Source organism: Erythrolamprus reginae, chromosome 2 (genome assembly GCF_031021105.1).
Source record: "Erythrolamprus reginae isolate rEryReg1 chromosome 2, rEryReg1.hap1, whole genome shotgun sequence".
Classification (NCBI taxonomy): Eukaryota; Metazoa; Chordata; class Lepidosauria; order Squamata; family Dipsadidae; genus Erythrolamprus; species Erythrolamprus reginae.
In genome coordinates, this window is record NC_091951.1 from 85,722,077 (window position 1) to 85,734,748 (window position 12,672).

Here is a 12,672-nt window from a genome sequence, read left to right on the forward strand (position 1 = left end):
TTTGTTTAGTTTTGGAAAAAGAAAATTAAAAAAAAACCTTATATTAAAACAATGAGGAAAGCATATCTGTCTCTTTATGAAATATTACAACTACAAACATTTGGGCAGGAATCTATGGAGATTCTCAGTCATGCAGTCATGGTTGCCCCAAAGGTGCTTTTTCAAGAGGCAACTGGACTTTCTGGTTATTCTTCGAAGACATTTCACTTCTTATTCAAGAAGCTTCTTCAGCTCTGCAGGCAGAATGCACACACACACACACACACACACACACACACACACACACACACAAGTTATAGCAAAAAACCAGAATGGTTGGCTACACATGGAAACTCTTCCATTCTTGTGTGATTCGCCTGATGTTTCCCTAGCACTTCTTTGTAATATTGCCATTTGTACCAACTTTCTTATTTTGATTTATGTTGGCGGCTGCTACTGTTATGGATTGGGGCTACTTTTGGCAATGCTCGTAGAAATGGAGGCAAAAGACTACTTTAGAAATAAGGCAAAGACTGATCTAAGCTAAATTAAATTAAAATTTAAAAAATAATTTAATAAAATTAAATTGATCTAAGCTGAATTAATGTGTGTGTGTGTGTGTGTGTTTGCTGAATTTGAAAATTAAGGGAGACTAGGATAGATCTACAGTATTTCAGCCTTGTTCTGGCCTCATCAGCTAGCCATACCCAAGAATGCCTCTACTTAAGAGATTTTCTAGATAAGAACCAGGTGTTCAAGATTTTTTTGCCTCTTCTCAAAAACCATTTTCTACTTAAGAACCCAAGTCCAGAAAAAATTCCCAGGAAATTTGAGAGCAGTATAAAGATCCGGACAGTTTCCTGCCATTCCTCCTTTAATCCCGGCCATCTTGGGTTTTTCTGGGCAAGCGAGTGAGAGGAGAGGGGAGCCATTCAGCATGGGAAGGAAGAGGAAGCAGGTGGCAGCAGCAGCAGCAGCAACAGTAGCAGCCTTTCGGTCAAAGGACCGGGAGGTTCCCCCCCTCACCCGCCTGTGGGAGGCAACCTTGCAGTGTATGGGAGGCAGCCTTGCGCCGGATGTATGGGAGGTGCGTGCTCCTCCTCTCCGCCTCAGAGTCCCTCCTTTTTAAAAAAAGTCTTAAAGTTTTGGACTTTTTTGATTCTCCTCACCTCATCTTCTTCCTTCAGCAGCGACTCTCCTCCTCCTCTTCTTCCTCCTCTTCCTCCCACCCAAATTCCAAGCTTTTCTTTCTTTCCTAATGGGTTTCTACACATTATTTGGTTTTACATTGATTCCTATGGGAAAAATTGCTTCTACTTAAAAACTTTTCTACTTAATCTGGTCACTGAACGAATTAAGTTCTTAAGTAGAGGTACCACTGTAATATATTGTAGATTATAGATTGTAGATTTTATATTTATATATAAAGGTTTTATATTTATATAAAGGGAACACTCAAATAACACATCCTAGATCTGAATGAATGAAATATTCTCATTGAATACTTTGTTCTGTACAAAGTTGAATGTGCACAACAGCAGGTGAAATTGATTGTCCATCAGTGTTGCTTCCTAAGTGGACAGTTTGATTTCACAGAAGTTCGATTTACTTGGAGTTATATTGTGCTGTTTAAATGTTCCCTTTATTTTATTTTTTTTGTGCAGTGTATATAAAGGCTAGCCTTCTGGAGATGGCCTCGTTACAATCAATGTCTTCTCTTGAAAGTTTTCCCCACACAAATTCCTAGTCTACTTTACGGCTCCTTCCGTAGAATTCCGAGTCTAAGCAAAGAGCCTTTCTTAAACTCATGAACACTGAGGAAACACCACGCATGCCCACTCGCGCCTCCAGAGCCTTAGAAGAGGCGCCCACCTAAACCCCTCCGCTCTCCCGGACAGGAGGCGGGTCCTCGATGGCGGAGGGGAGGGGGGGCAGGAGAAGGGGGCGTGGCTGGCTGAAACTCGATTCAAGCGGGACAGAATGGTTGAAGAGAAGCGCGAGCTGAGCGGCGAGGGGGCGGCGGCGGCGGGAGCGACCGAAGATGATGGATCCCCCTGAGGCGTGGGACCCTTACAGCCGGCCAGCCCGCCGAACCCAGTGGCTGGTGAGCGCCTTGGCTTATCACTACGGGCTGGATCGCGGGGTGGAGAACGAGATCATCGTGCTGGCCACAGGCTTGGATCAGTACCTGCAGGAGATCTTCCACCACTTGGACTGCCAAGGCGACGGCAAGATCCCCGGCGAGGATTTCCACAGCCTCTGCCTGGTGCTGGGGCTGCAAAACGGCGACGAGGCGGCCGCCGACCCGGAGGAATGCGCCGGCCTCTGCGACGACCTTTCGCCCGAGCTCACTTTCCGACAGTTCCACGCCAAGCTGTGCGGCTACTTCAGCACTAAGGCCGGCTGCAAGCTGCCGGACCGGGCCGTCCCGGGGGTGAGCAGGCTGCCGCTGGGCAAGGAGAGCGAGCACATCGAGACCCAGATTCGCCTCCGCAGCCCGCTCCGACGCCGGCGGGACCAAGCCGCGGCGGGACGTAGGGGGGCGGCGGCAGCGGGCGGGGGCTGCTCTCGGAGCGGCGGCGCTCGGTCGCGCTCCTCCTCCTCCTCCTCGGCGCCCGGCTCGTGCTCCCGGGAATGCTACGAAGAGATCGTGGCGCTGGAGCAAGCCGAGGACCGCATCGTCAAGCTGGAAGACGAGAACGCCAGCCTGCGCGAACTGGTGGAGGACATGAGGGCGGCTTTGCAGAGCAGCGACGCCCGGTGCTTGGCGCTCCAGGTGAGCGGGGCGGGGCGGGGAGCCCGAAGGGATTGGAAAGCGGGGAGCCTCGGAGCTGTGGAGCCTTCCTTGGCCGGACGCCGGTTAGGCCGCCAGGGTGGGCGTGAAAGTCTAGCACTGGCCCTTAGACTTATATACCGCTTCACAGTGCTTTGCAGCCCTCTCTAAGCGGTTTGCAGAGTCAGACTATTGAATAGAATAGAGTTCTTTATTGGCCAAGTGTGATTGGACACACAAGGAATTTGTCTTTGGCGCAGATGCTTTCAGAGTAACAACAACAACAACAACAACAATACTAATAATTTATTAGATTTGTATCTCCGAAAACTTGGGGCGTCTCACAACAATCATAAACAATGTACAAATCCAATGTTTAAAACACAATTTAAAAACCCTTGTAATAAAATAATCACACAACCCAATCAAACCATACATAAACCAAGTAGTTAGGGGAGGTGTCAATTTCCCCATGCCTGGCGGCACAAGTGAGTTTTCAACAACTTAGGAAAAGGTAAGAGGGTAAAAGGGAAAGAGTACATAGAAGAAAAAGATACATTTGTCAAGAATCATGAAGTACAACACTTAATGTTTGAGGGCTTCAAGAACCATCTTAATCCAAGCAGAACCACACTAGAGCCACATGTCATTACTGGAAGTAATGTAGCTTCATTTGTAAGAACTTGCCACCTTACCATTTCTAATATATGCCTATTTCTTTAAAGTTTGGAACAGCCTCGTACATAGATAGATAGAATAGAATAGAATAGATGGGGGGAAATATAGGGTAATCCCTACTTCCTTATGTGTACCTACATGCACTTCCTATCACTTCACAGGGAGCTTTGATCTTATATCATTCACTTCTTTAAAGGCTTGTCTTTGGTTTCAGACGTGTGCATCTATGTACCCCAACACCAGCAGTGTAATAGAATAGAATAGAATAGAATAGAATTATTTTATTGGCCAAGTGTGCTTGGACACACAAAGAATTTGTCATTAGTGCATGTGCTCTCAGTGTACATAAAAGAAAATATAGATTTGTCAAGAATCATGTGGTACAACACTTAATGATTGTCACAGGGGTCAAATAAGCAATGAAGAAGCAATATGAATAAAAATCTTAGGATACAAGCAACAAGTTATAGTCATAAGTGGGAGGAAAAGGGTGATAGGAATGATGAGAAAAACTAGTAGTAATAGTAGTGCATACTTAGTAAAAAGTTCGCCAGTGTTGAGGGAATTATTTGTTTAGCAGAGTGATGGCATTCGGGGGGGAACTGTTCTTGTGTCTAGTTGTCTTGGTGTGCAGTGCTCTGTAGCAACATTTCGAGAGTAGGAGTTGAAACAGTTTATGTCCAGGATGCAAGGGGTCAGTAAATATTTTCACTGCCCTCTTTTTGACTTGTGCAGTACAGTGATCCCTCGAGTATCGCAAGGGTTACATTCCAAGACCCCTCGCGATGCTCGATTTTTCGCGATATAGTGGTGCGGAAGTAAAAACACCATCTGCGCATGCGCACCCTTTTTCCATGGCCGCGCATGCGCAGATGGTGGAGTTTGCGTGGGCGGCGGGGAAGACCCAGTGAAGGTTTCTTCGGCCGCCCAGCAGCTGATCTGCTCGGCAGCGCCGCAGCAGCGAGGAGCTGAAGATCGGGGTTTCCCCGCCGCCCACGCAAAGGGGAAACCCCGATCTTCGGCTCCTCGCTGCTGCGGCGCTGCCGAGCAGATCAGCTGTTGGGCGGCCGAAGAAACCTTCCCTGGGTCTTCCCCGCTGCCCACGCAAAGGGGAAACCCCGATCTTTGGCTCCTCGCTGCTGCCCGCTCGCCCGCCCGCCGCCCGCCCGCTCGAGAGCAAGAGGGGGAGAGATAGAGAAAGAGAGAGAAGGAAAGAAAGAGATGAGAGAGGGAGGAAGAGAGTGTGAGAGAGGAAGAAGCAAGATAGAGAAAGAGAGAGAGAAAGAAAGATGAGAAAGGAAGAGAGTTTATTTATTTTATTTATTACTTAGATTTGTATGCCACCCCTCTCCGAAGACTCGGGGCGGCTCACAACATGTAGAAACAAATCATGGGTAATCAGGCAAGTTTAAAATGTTTAAATATTAAAAACCCCATATGCTAACAGACACACACACAGACATACCATGCATAAATTAAACGTGCCCAGGGGGAGATGTTTCAGTTCCCCCATGCCTGACGGCAAAGGTGGGTTTTAAGGAGTTTACGGAAGGCAGGAAGAGCAGGGGCAGTCCTAATCTCCGGGGGGAGTTGGTTCCAGAGGGCCGGTGCCGCCACAGAGAAGGCTCTTCCCCTGGGGCCCGCCAACCGACATTGTTTAGTTGACGGAACCCGGAGAAGGCCCACTCTGTGGGACCTAATCGGTCGCTGGGATTTGTGCGGCAGGAGGCGGTCTCGGAGATATTCTGGTCCGATGCCATGAAGGGCTTTAAAGGTCATAACCAACACTTTGAATTGTGACCGGAAATTGATCGGCAACCAATGCAGACTGCGGAGTGATGGTGAAACATGGGCATATCTAGGTAGGCCCATGACTGCTCTCGCAGCTGCATTTTGCACGATCTGAAGTTTCCGAACACTTTTCAAAGGTAGCCCTATGTAGAGAGCATTACAGTAGTCGAACCTCGAGGTGATGAGGGCATGAGTGACTGTGAGCAATGAGTCCCGGTCCAGATAGGGCCGCAACTGGTGCACCAGGCGAACCTGGGCAAACGCTGAAAGATGTTGTTCTAATGTGAGCTGTGGATCGAGGAGGACGCCCAAGTTGCGGACCCTCTCTGAGGGGGTCAATGATTCCCCCCCCAGGGTAATGGACGGACAGATGGAATTGTCCTTGGGAGGCAAAACCCACAGCCACTCCGTCTTATCTGGGTTGAGCTTGAGTCTGTTGACACCCATCCAGGCCCCAACAGCCTCCAGGCACCGGCACATCACTTCCACCGCTTCGTTGACTGGGCATGGGGTGGAGATGTAAAGCTGGGTATCATCCGCATATTGATGATACCTCACCCCATGTCCTTGGATGATCTCGCCCAGCGGTTTCATGTAGATGTTAAATAGCAGGGGGGAGAGGACCGACCCCTGAGGCACCCCACAAGGCAGAGACCTAGGAGTCGACCTCTGACCCCCCACTAACACCGACTGCGACCGGCCAGAGAGGTAGGAGGAGAACCACTGCAGAACAGTGCCTCCCACCCCCAGCCCCTCCAGCCGGTGCAGAAGGATACCATGGTCGATGGTATCGAAAGCCACTGAGAGGTCAAGGAGCACCAGGACAGAGGATAAACCCCTGTCCCGGGCCCGCCAGAGATCATCCATCAACGCGACCAAAGCGGTTTCCGTGCTGTAACCGGGCCTGAAACTCGACTGCCGGGGACCTAGAGTGACGTCATCGGGTGGGAAAAATCGCGATATAGCGTTTCGCGAAGATTGAGATCGCAAAAATCGAGGGATCACTGTATAAAGGTCCTCAATGGAAGGCAGGTTGGCAGCAATTGGTTTTTTCTGCAGTTCTGATTATCCTCTGAAGTCTGTGTCGGTCATGTTGAGTTGCAGAACCAAACCAGACAGTTATAGAGGTGCAGATGACAGACTCAATGATTCAATGATTGCCCCCAACAGTCTAGGTCCCTCATTTTACCCACCTCGGAAGGATGGAAGGCTGAGTCAACGTTGAGCCTGGTGAGATTTGAACTTGTGAACTACAGCCAGCAGTCAGCAGAAGCAGCTTGCAGTACTGCACCCTAACCACTGTGCCACCAAGTTCCAAGTTGAGCCCCAACCATGCCTGTAATTAAGAGTTCTTAATTAAAGGCTTTTCAGATGAGATGGCATTGGTGTGTGATGAATCCTGAGTGACAGATACTCACCCAAAAGGTACCATCCAGTTTGTTCCAGGGGGAAAGGGCACCTAAGGGAAAGTAAATGGGTGAATTTCCTAAATGCCTTCCCTGCGGCATACCTATCCTTAGGGGATAGTGGGATGGCAGGCGGCACATTTTGGATGTGGTGAACTTACAGCAAACCAGTAATTACCTTTATTAGTTTCTCTGCATCCTCCTCTGCAGCCAGGGATGGGAAAGATGCTGAAGCCAATTGAAATATTCAGAAGGGAGGGAAACCCACAGTGGCATTTCTATTTCCTTTCAGGACAACTTAACAGAGAGAATTGGGTAATGTTGGGAGGCCCAAGGCTCTTCCACGCGACACTTCCCTGCAAAACTTTGGGATGTTCTACTGTGTATAAAGCATGCACTTTGACTTAGGTGAGATTTCCTGAACTGCTAAAGCCAACTCTTATCATTACTACATACTAGGGAGTGAGTTTTATTGTCCTGGTGGGCTACTATAAGTGAAGCGGAAAGACTAAATTGTGACAAAGAAGCAGCCCTGGTTTTTTTTTCCTGATAAGTCATATGGAGAATGCAGCTCTATTGAACTTTCTAGGAGGGTTTTGTTTAGTATGTTTTGAGAAACGTGTATCCTATTTAACTAAGAAAATAGTAGTAATACATTCAAGAATCCTGATTTCTTTCCATCTTGAATGTTAGCAATAATTTTTGTAATGGGAATCCTTCTAAAAAGTTTGTGACTTTTAAAATTTCCATTCAAATTTGGCTCTGTTTATATTGTTTTAAATTGAATTGTTTATATTGAATTAAATTGAAAAGACTCTTCAACAAAGATTTCCCAAAGTCACTGACAGTTATTGGCTTTGGGGATGATGCATAAATAGTTTGCTTAGCTTTTGTCTTCTCTGAAATCTTGTTAGTCAGTGATAAAAGGACAACATGGCACATAAACACTGTGGTCTTTACAGTATAAGTGAATGTTGTGTTGACAGCACTTTACTTGAAATTCAGAGAAGCCTGTTTCAAATGAAACATTCATTTGAACTGTAGCTACAAAAATCTGTCTAGAATAATCTCAATTGCCTCTTGTGTTTGCAAGTTTTGAAACAAAGTAATGAACCTGTCTAGTCAGAGATAAGCACTTTTGAAGTTTCATACTAAAGCATTCTTACATGACTTTTCTTACTTTGATACATTTATGAATAAGTATAGTTTTGGTTCCATTGAAAAATTAATTGACTTCAATGGGCAAATCCTACTATGACTGGTTTGAAGGAAAACCCAAATAAAGCATGGAGGGCAAAGATGAAGAAAACATGTATTTTCCTATTGAAAAAAGATACGCTATGTAAATTCAATAATATTAATATTTGAAGACTTGTATTCATTTTCATTCCTGTACACCTTTTCAATAACAAGGAGATCGACACTTTTTAATATAAAAAAGATTGAGTTCCCATAGCATAGCTCATAGTGATAAATAATTTCATGGTTTTAATAAAACACATTGACTTTAGTGCGTTTAAAAATTCAATGTCATTTACACGCCTATTAAAATTTAATTGCTGGTAAGGTCAGTAGTATTTGCTCACCAACAGGTGGGTACATAAGGAGAAATCTGTTTGAAGCACCTATCAAATGCAGATTTATTTCACAAAAGTCTACTGAATTCTGTAGACTAGTTTGAAGCATTTTCATATGGTTATACTTTACCTTTTCGAATAAATCTGTGACTTAGTAAACATCTTTTTCAATAAACCACTTTATCTACTTCTAAATTTTAATTGTTATTTACATTCATCTGGAGATGGATATATTCCTACCAAGAGCCAAAACCTTACAATATATGCAAAAGTATTTTTCACAATATTTTTGATGGATCTTTAACGTTCCTCTATCAAGGAAATTCCATCTTGTCTCTTGACTTTACCTGACTCTCCTATTCATTAGGTCTCTACTATTGTAGTAGCATGACTCCTTTATTTCATCCCCCTCCATCTTTTCTTCTTTAGACTATTCCTAGAATGTCTCATAGGCCATCCAAGAGTATCCAAATAATACACCCACCATGTTTTTGTTATAGGATCACCCTGTCATGCAAAACAGGAAATTAGCTTTTATTACATCCTGTCAATTTTGTAATCCTGGCCACATCTTGCTGCTGTACAGCACACAGGGAACTAACTTTAAATGCACAATTGAATAAAAAAAATAACCCATGAGTTTTCACATTTCAAGAAAGAAATGTTAGGAGAACAGCTGTATATACAAAGCCAACCTCTCAACAACCCAAGTGTTAGCTAATAAATATTTTTCAGTATTGGCTTGTTTTTGCAATGTGTTACATTACTTTTCTTGTGTAATGGTTTATTTTATTTTAGTATGCTGTTGCAGCATGAATCTAGATTTAGCAATAGTTTTGATACATAAATAAATGAATAAGTCCAACTATAGCACAATGCTTTGACTGGATGATATACTCTATTTTGAAGTCACAATTTCATCTCATTTGTTTGCTTTATTGGTAACTGTTGATAGCTCTTGGTAACCAGAACAAATTTCTGTTCCTGTTTTCATCCATCACCACTGATGACCCATTATCCCAAGAGCCAAGTTTATTTTTTCAGCTTTCTTCCTGTTAAGGAGAATTTTAACCATGCGTTCCTCCTCTCTGAATGTATTGCAGTGGATACAATGGTGTAGAAGGGAATGGGATTATATCTGCTTTTATTGCTTTACTATTTGTGGGGAAACCTGCATGTATTTTCCCTAAGTAGGCATAGGCAACCTCTGCATGAGTCCTATTATATTATTTATTAGATTTGAATGCCGCTCCTCTCCGCAGACCTGCAGCGGGAAGGTATATCTATGCAGAAGAACCCATTACTGTCATATACATTATATTATTATATTATATTTTATTACATTATAATTTGCTCACAGTTGTTGTATTAGGGAGATGGAGAATATAGTAATCTAATAAATGAACAATATAGGTTACTCGCATTCACTTACAGTATAGGTCAGTGATGGCGAACCTATGGCACGGGTGCCACAGGTGGCATGTGAATAAGGTGACCAGATGTTCCGTTTGTTAAAAAAAATGGGACTTTTTTAGAAACGCAGCGGGACATGGGTTAAATTGTTCAAAGGCGGGACTGTCCTGCCAAAAGCGGGACATTATATGTGGCCACGTTATATGTGAAGCCATATCTGCTGGCATGTGAGCCATTACCCTAGCTCAGCTCCAATGTGCATGTGAGTGCCAGCCAGCTGATTTTCGGATCACCAGGAGGCTCTGGGAGGGCATTTTCAGCTGGTATAGGTCAATGATGGGGAACTTTTTTTTGCTCAGTGCCGAAAGCGTGTGCACGCACAATGTCACACGTGTGAGAGTGCCCACACCCATAATGTGAGCCGCCCTGAGTCTGCGGAGAGGGGCGGCATACAAATCTAATAAATAATAATAATAATAATAATAATATAATATAATATAATAATAATAATGATAATAATAATGATGATGATGATGCAATGCCTCTCCCACATGCCCTGCCTCTTGCACAATCATGTGTTACCCACCACACCTGGATGCGCGATCCCCCCTGTTTTGGCCGCCTATCCCAAAACAGCAGGGGAGAGGGGGAAAGCCCCATCCCCAAACAGAGCTGGGAGGAAATCTCTTTCTGCAAATGGGAGGGAGCAGAAAAGCTTCTTTCCCCCAATGGAGCGGGAGGGGGAGCCTTGTTTGCCTAATCAGCCCTGGGGTGTAATCTCCAGAGATCTGGGAAGGCATGATCTGCAGAAAGTGAGAAGAAATCATGACCTTGTCTGACCTGAAAATTAGCTGGCTGGCGGGAGGCATTTACACATGCGTAAAGGAGCTGAGCTGGTCAATGGCTCACGCGCCTAAAGAGATGGCTCCGTGTGCCACCTGTGGCATGTATACCATAGGTTTCCCATCACAAGTATAGGCGATATCACTATGTGAAAAAACATTAGGGCATGCATGCAGAATACAGGTCTATATATTCCCTTTCACAAATTAAACTGTGCACATGTTAGAACAAGGACAATAAAAGCAATATTTTTCCTCCTCTGCCCCATAAACATAATACAGTAATGACTCCCTTGTCCTCCCTCCCCCAAAAGAGTCATTGACCATTCACTCTTGAGTACTCATTTGCTATCTTCTCTTACTTCCAGTCCTGTACAGTTTTAGAAAGTTTTGGGAATGTGTTGAACTAACTCTGTATGCCCTTTATGAAATAAAATGGCTGAATTTGAGTTACAGTGATGTTGGATTGAATACCTTTCATGGTTTGTTGATGTCTTCATTATCCTCTACTGAAAGCACAATAAGACATAGGTTTTCTAAATATATTATCTTAATGAACACAATACTGGTATAAGCAATATTTTGTTTGCATACCATGCATTCTTAGTTATGTGCTCCTAATTAATATTTTCCATTTTTCTCCTGATGATTGTAGGTGGGATTGTGGAAGAGCCACGCACAGCATAAGAAAAATGGGACTTGCTTTATAGGCAGCCAGAGACAACAGGTTAACAATAGATTTCAGACTTCCAAGTGCCTTCAGAGCATTCTAAAAGAAGTTGATTTAATCCGAACTTCTAGAGATGGACAAATTGAAGAAGCAATTAAGTTTAACCAAGAACTGGAAAAAGAACTAAGGAATTCTCATGAAGCCCTCATAGCCCTGGAAGATTGCAACCATAGCTTAAAAAGAGAGAAGGCAGAAATGAGGAAGAAAATTGAAGAAGCAAGATGTGTTATTTTTAACAGCCTTGGAAAAGTAAAGGAGCTAGAAACTAAAGCCCATAAAATGTCCCAACTGCAGATCTACATCCAGCGGCTAGAATCTCAACTACAGTATTATAGGTAAGGATGAAAGTTTAAAAGTAAATAAATGTAACAGACCAAATGCAAATGTGGTTTTGGAACCCTTGCTGAAATGTGGGTAGAGAATTAGCTGCTACAGTACTTAGTTATTTTCTTAGTAGGAACTTACTGCAAAGCTTTATTTATCTTCTTTCTAGTTAATGTAGCAGCAAACATGATTTCCTAGTAACAGTGGAGACCACCAAAGAAAATCCCCAAAAGCCATTAACAAAAAACAGCAGATGTCAACAATTTAATTTAGCAGGCATTATTAATGGTATTGTGGCAGTGGATGTTAGAAAGGGTAACTTATAATCTAATGGGAGAGGCCTTTGGGGAAAAAACACAGCTGGTAAGCATTAAGGGCATTGGTTATCCACAATACAATTTGATTACTCTCAGCTTCAAATTAATATTCAACACTGCACTTTGATATTTCTCTTGCTTTGGTACAGAGCAACTTTTCTTTAAACATTTCAAAAGTATTGCAAGTACTACTGTATTTTTTGGAGTATAAGACACACTCCCTCCCCACAAAGAGGGTGGAAATGTTGGTGCGTCTTATACACTGTAGCCTGCAGTGCTACATTCTGACCACTGCACCATCGCAGCTCTTATGATGATCCACATCTCTTTATGATCCTACCTTTGTAATGAATAGATCTATTAATGTATTTTCATTGTTTTCCTTGGGTGAAATCCATTACAATAGTCCTCGTGGATTTCATGGATATTACTATGTGAATATATAACCAATATGCTATGTTTGAAAGAGGCATGTCATTATTTATTCATTTTATGACCATTTATGTGTTCTATCTATGACAAGGTGCTGGATGTCTAAAACTAAATTTGATGATGCATGTGTTTCTTTGATTATTGTTGGCATTGAATTGTAACACCTCAGTTTACCTTAAAGCAACAGTGATGGCAACATAATCATGGATTAAAATTTTGCTCAAGAGGTATACGGAACTGAATCTAACAAGGAATTCACTTTCAGTTTTTTCTAACTGTGGGAACAATACTTATACTAAGTTGTAAAGAATATGTTAGAACAACATGCAACAATATTCTAAGCAAGTCCCAATATGAAAATTTCATTCAGTCCTATTCTACTGAAGCCTGAAGAATTATTGCTGCAATGG

At 43.4% G+C, this 12,672-nt stretch overlaps 1 protein-coding gene across 1 annotated transcript in view; it reads left to right on the forward strand.

Moving 5' to 3' along the window:
- Positions 1-1,942: 1,942 nt before the first annotated feature.
- EFCC1 (EF-hand and coiled-coil domain containing 1) overlaps positions 1,943-12,672 on the forward strand; it is a 77,039-nt gene continuing 66,309 nt past the window's right edge. The window contains 2 exon segments of the mRNA XM_070735771.1: positions 1,943-2,755; positions 11,115-11,524. Of these exon segments, the coding sequence (XP_070591872.1) occupies positions 2,021-2,755; positions 11,115-11,524 (1,145 nt within the window). The 5' untranslated portion in view covers positions 1,943-2,020.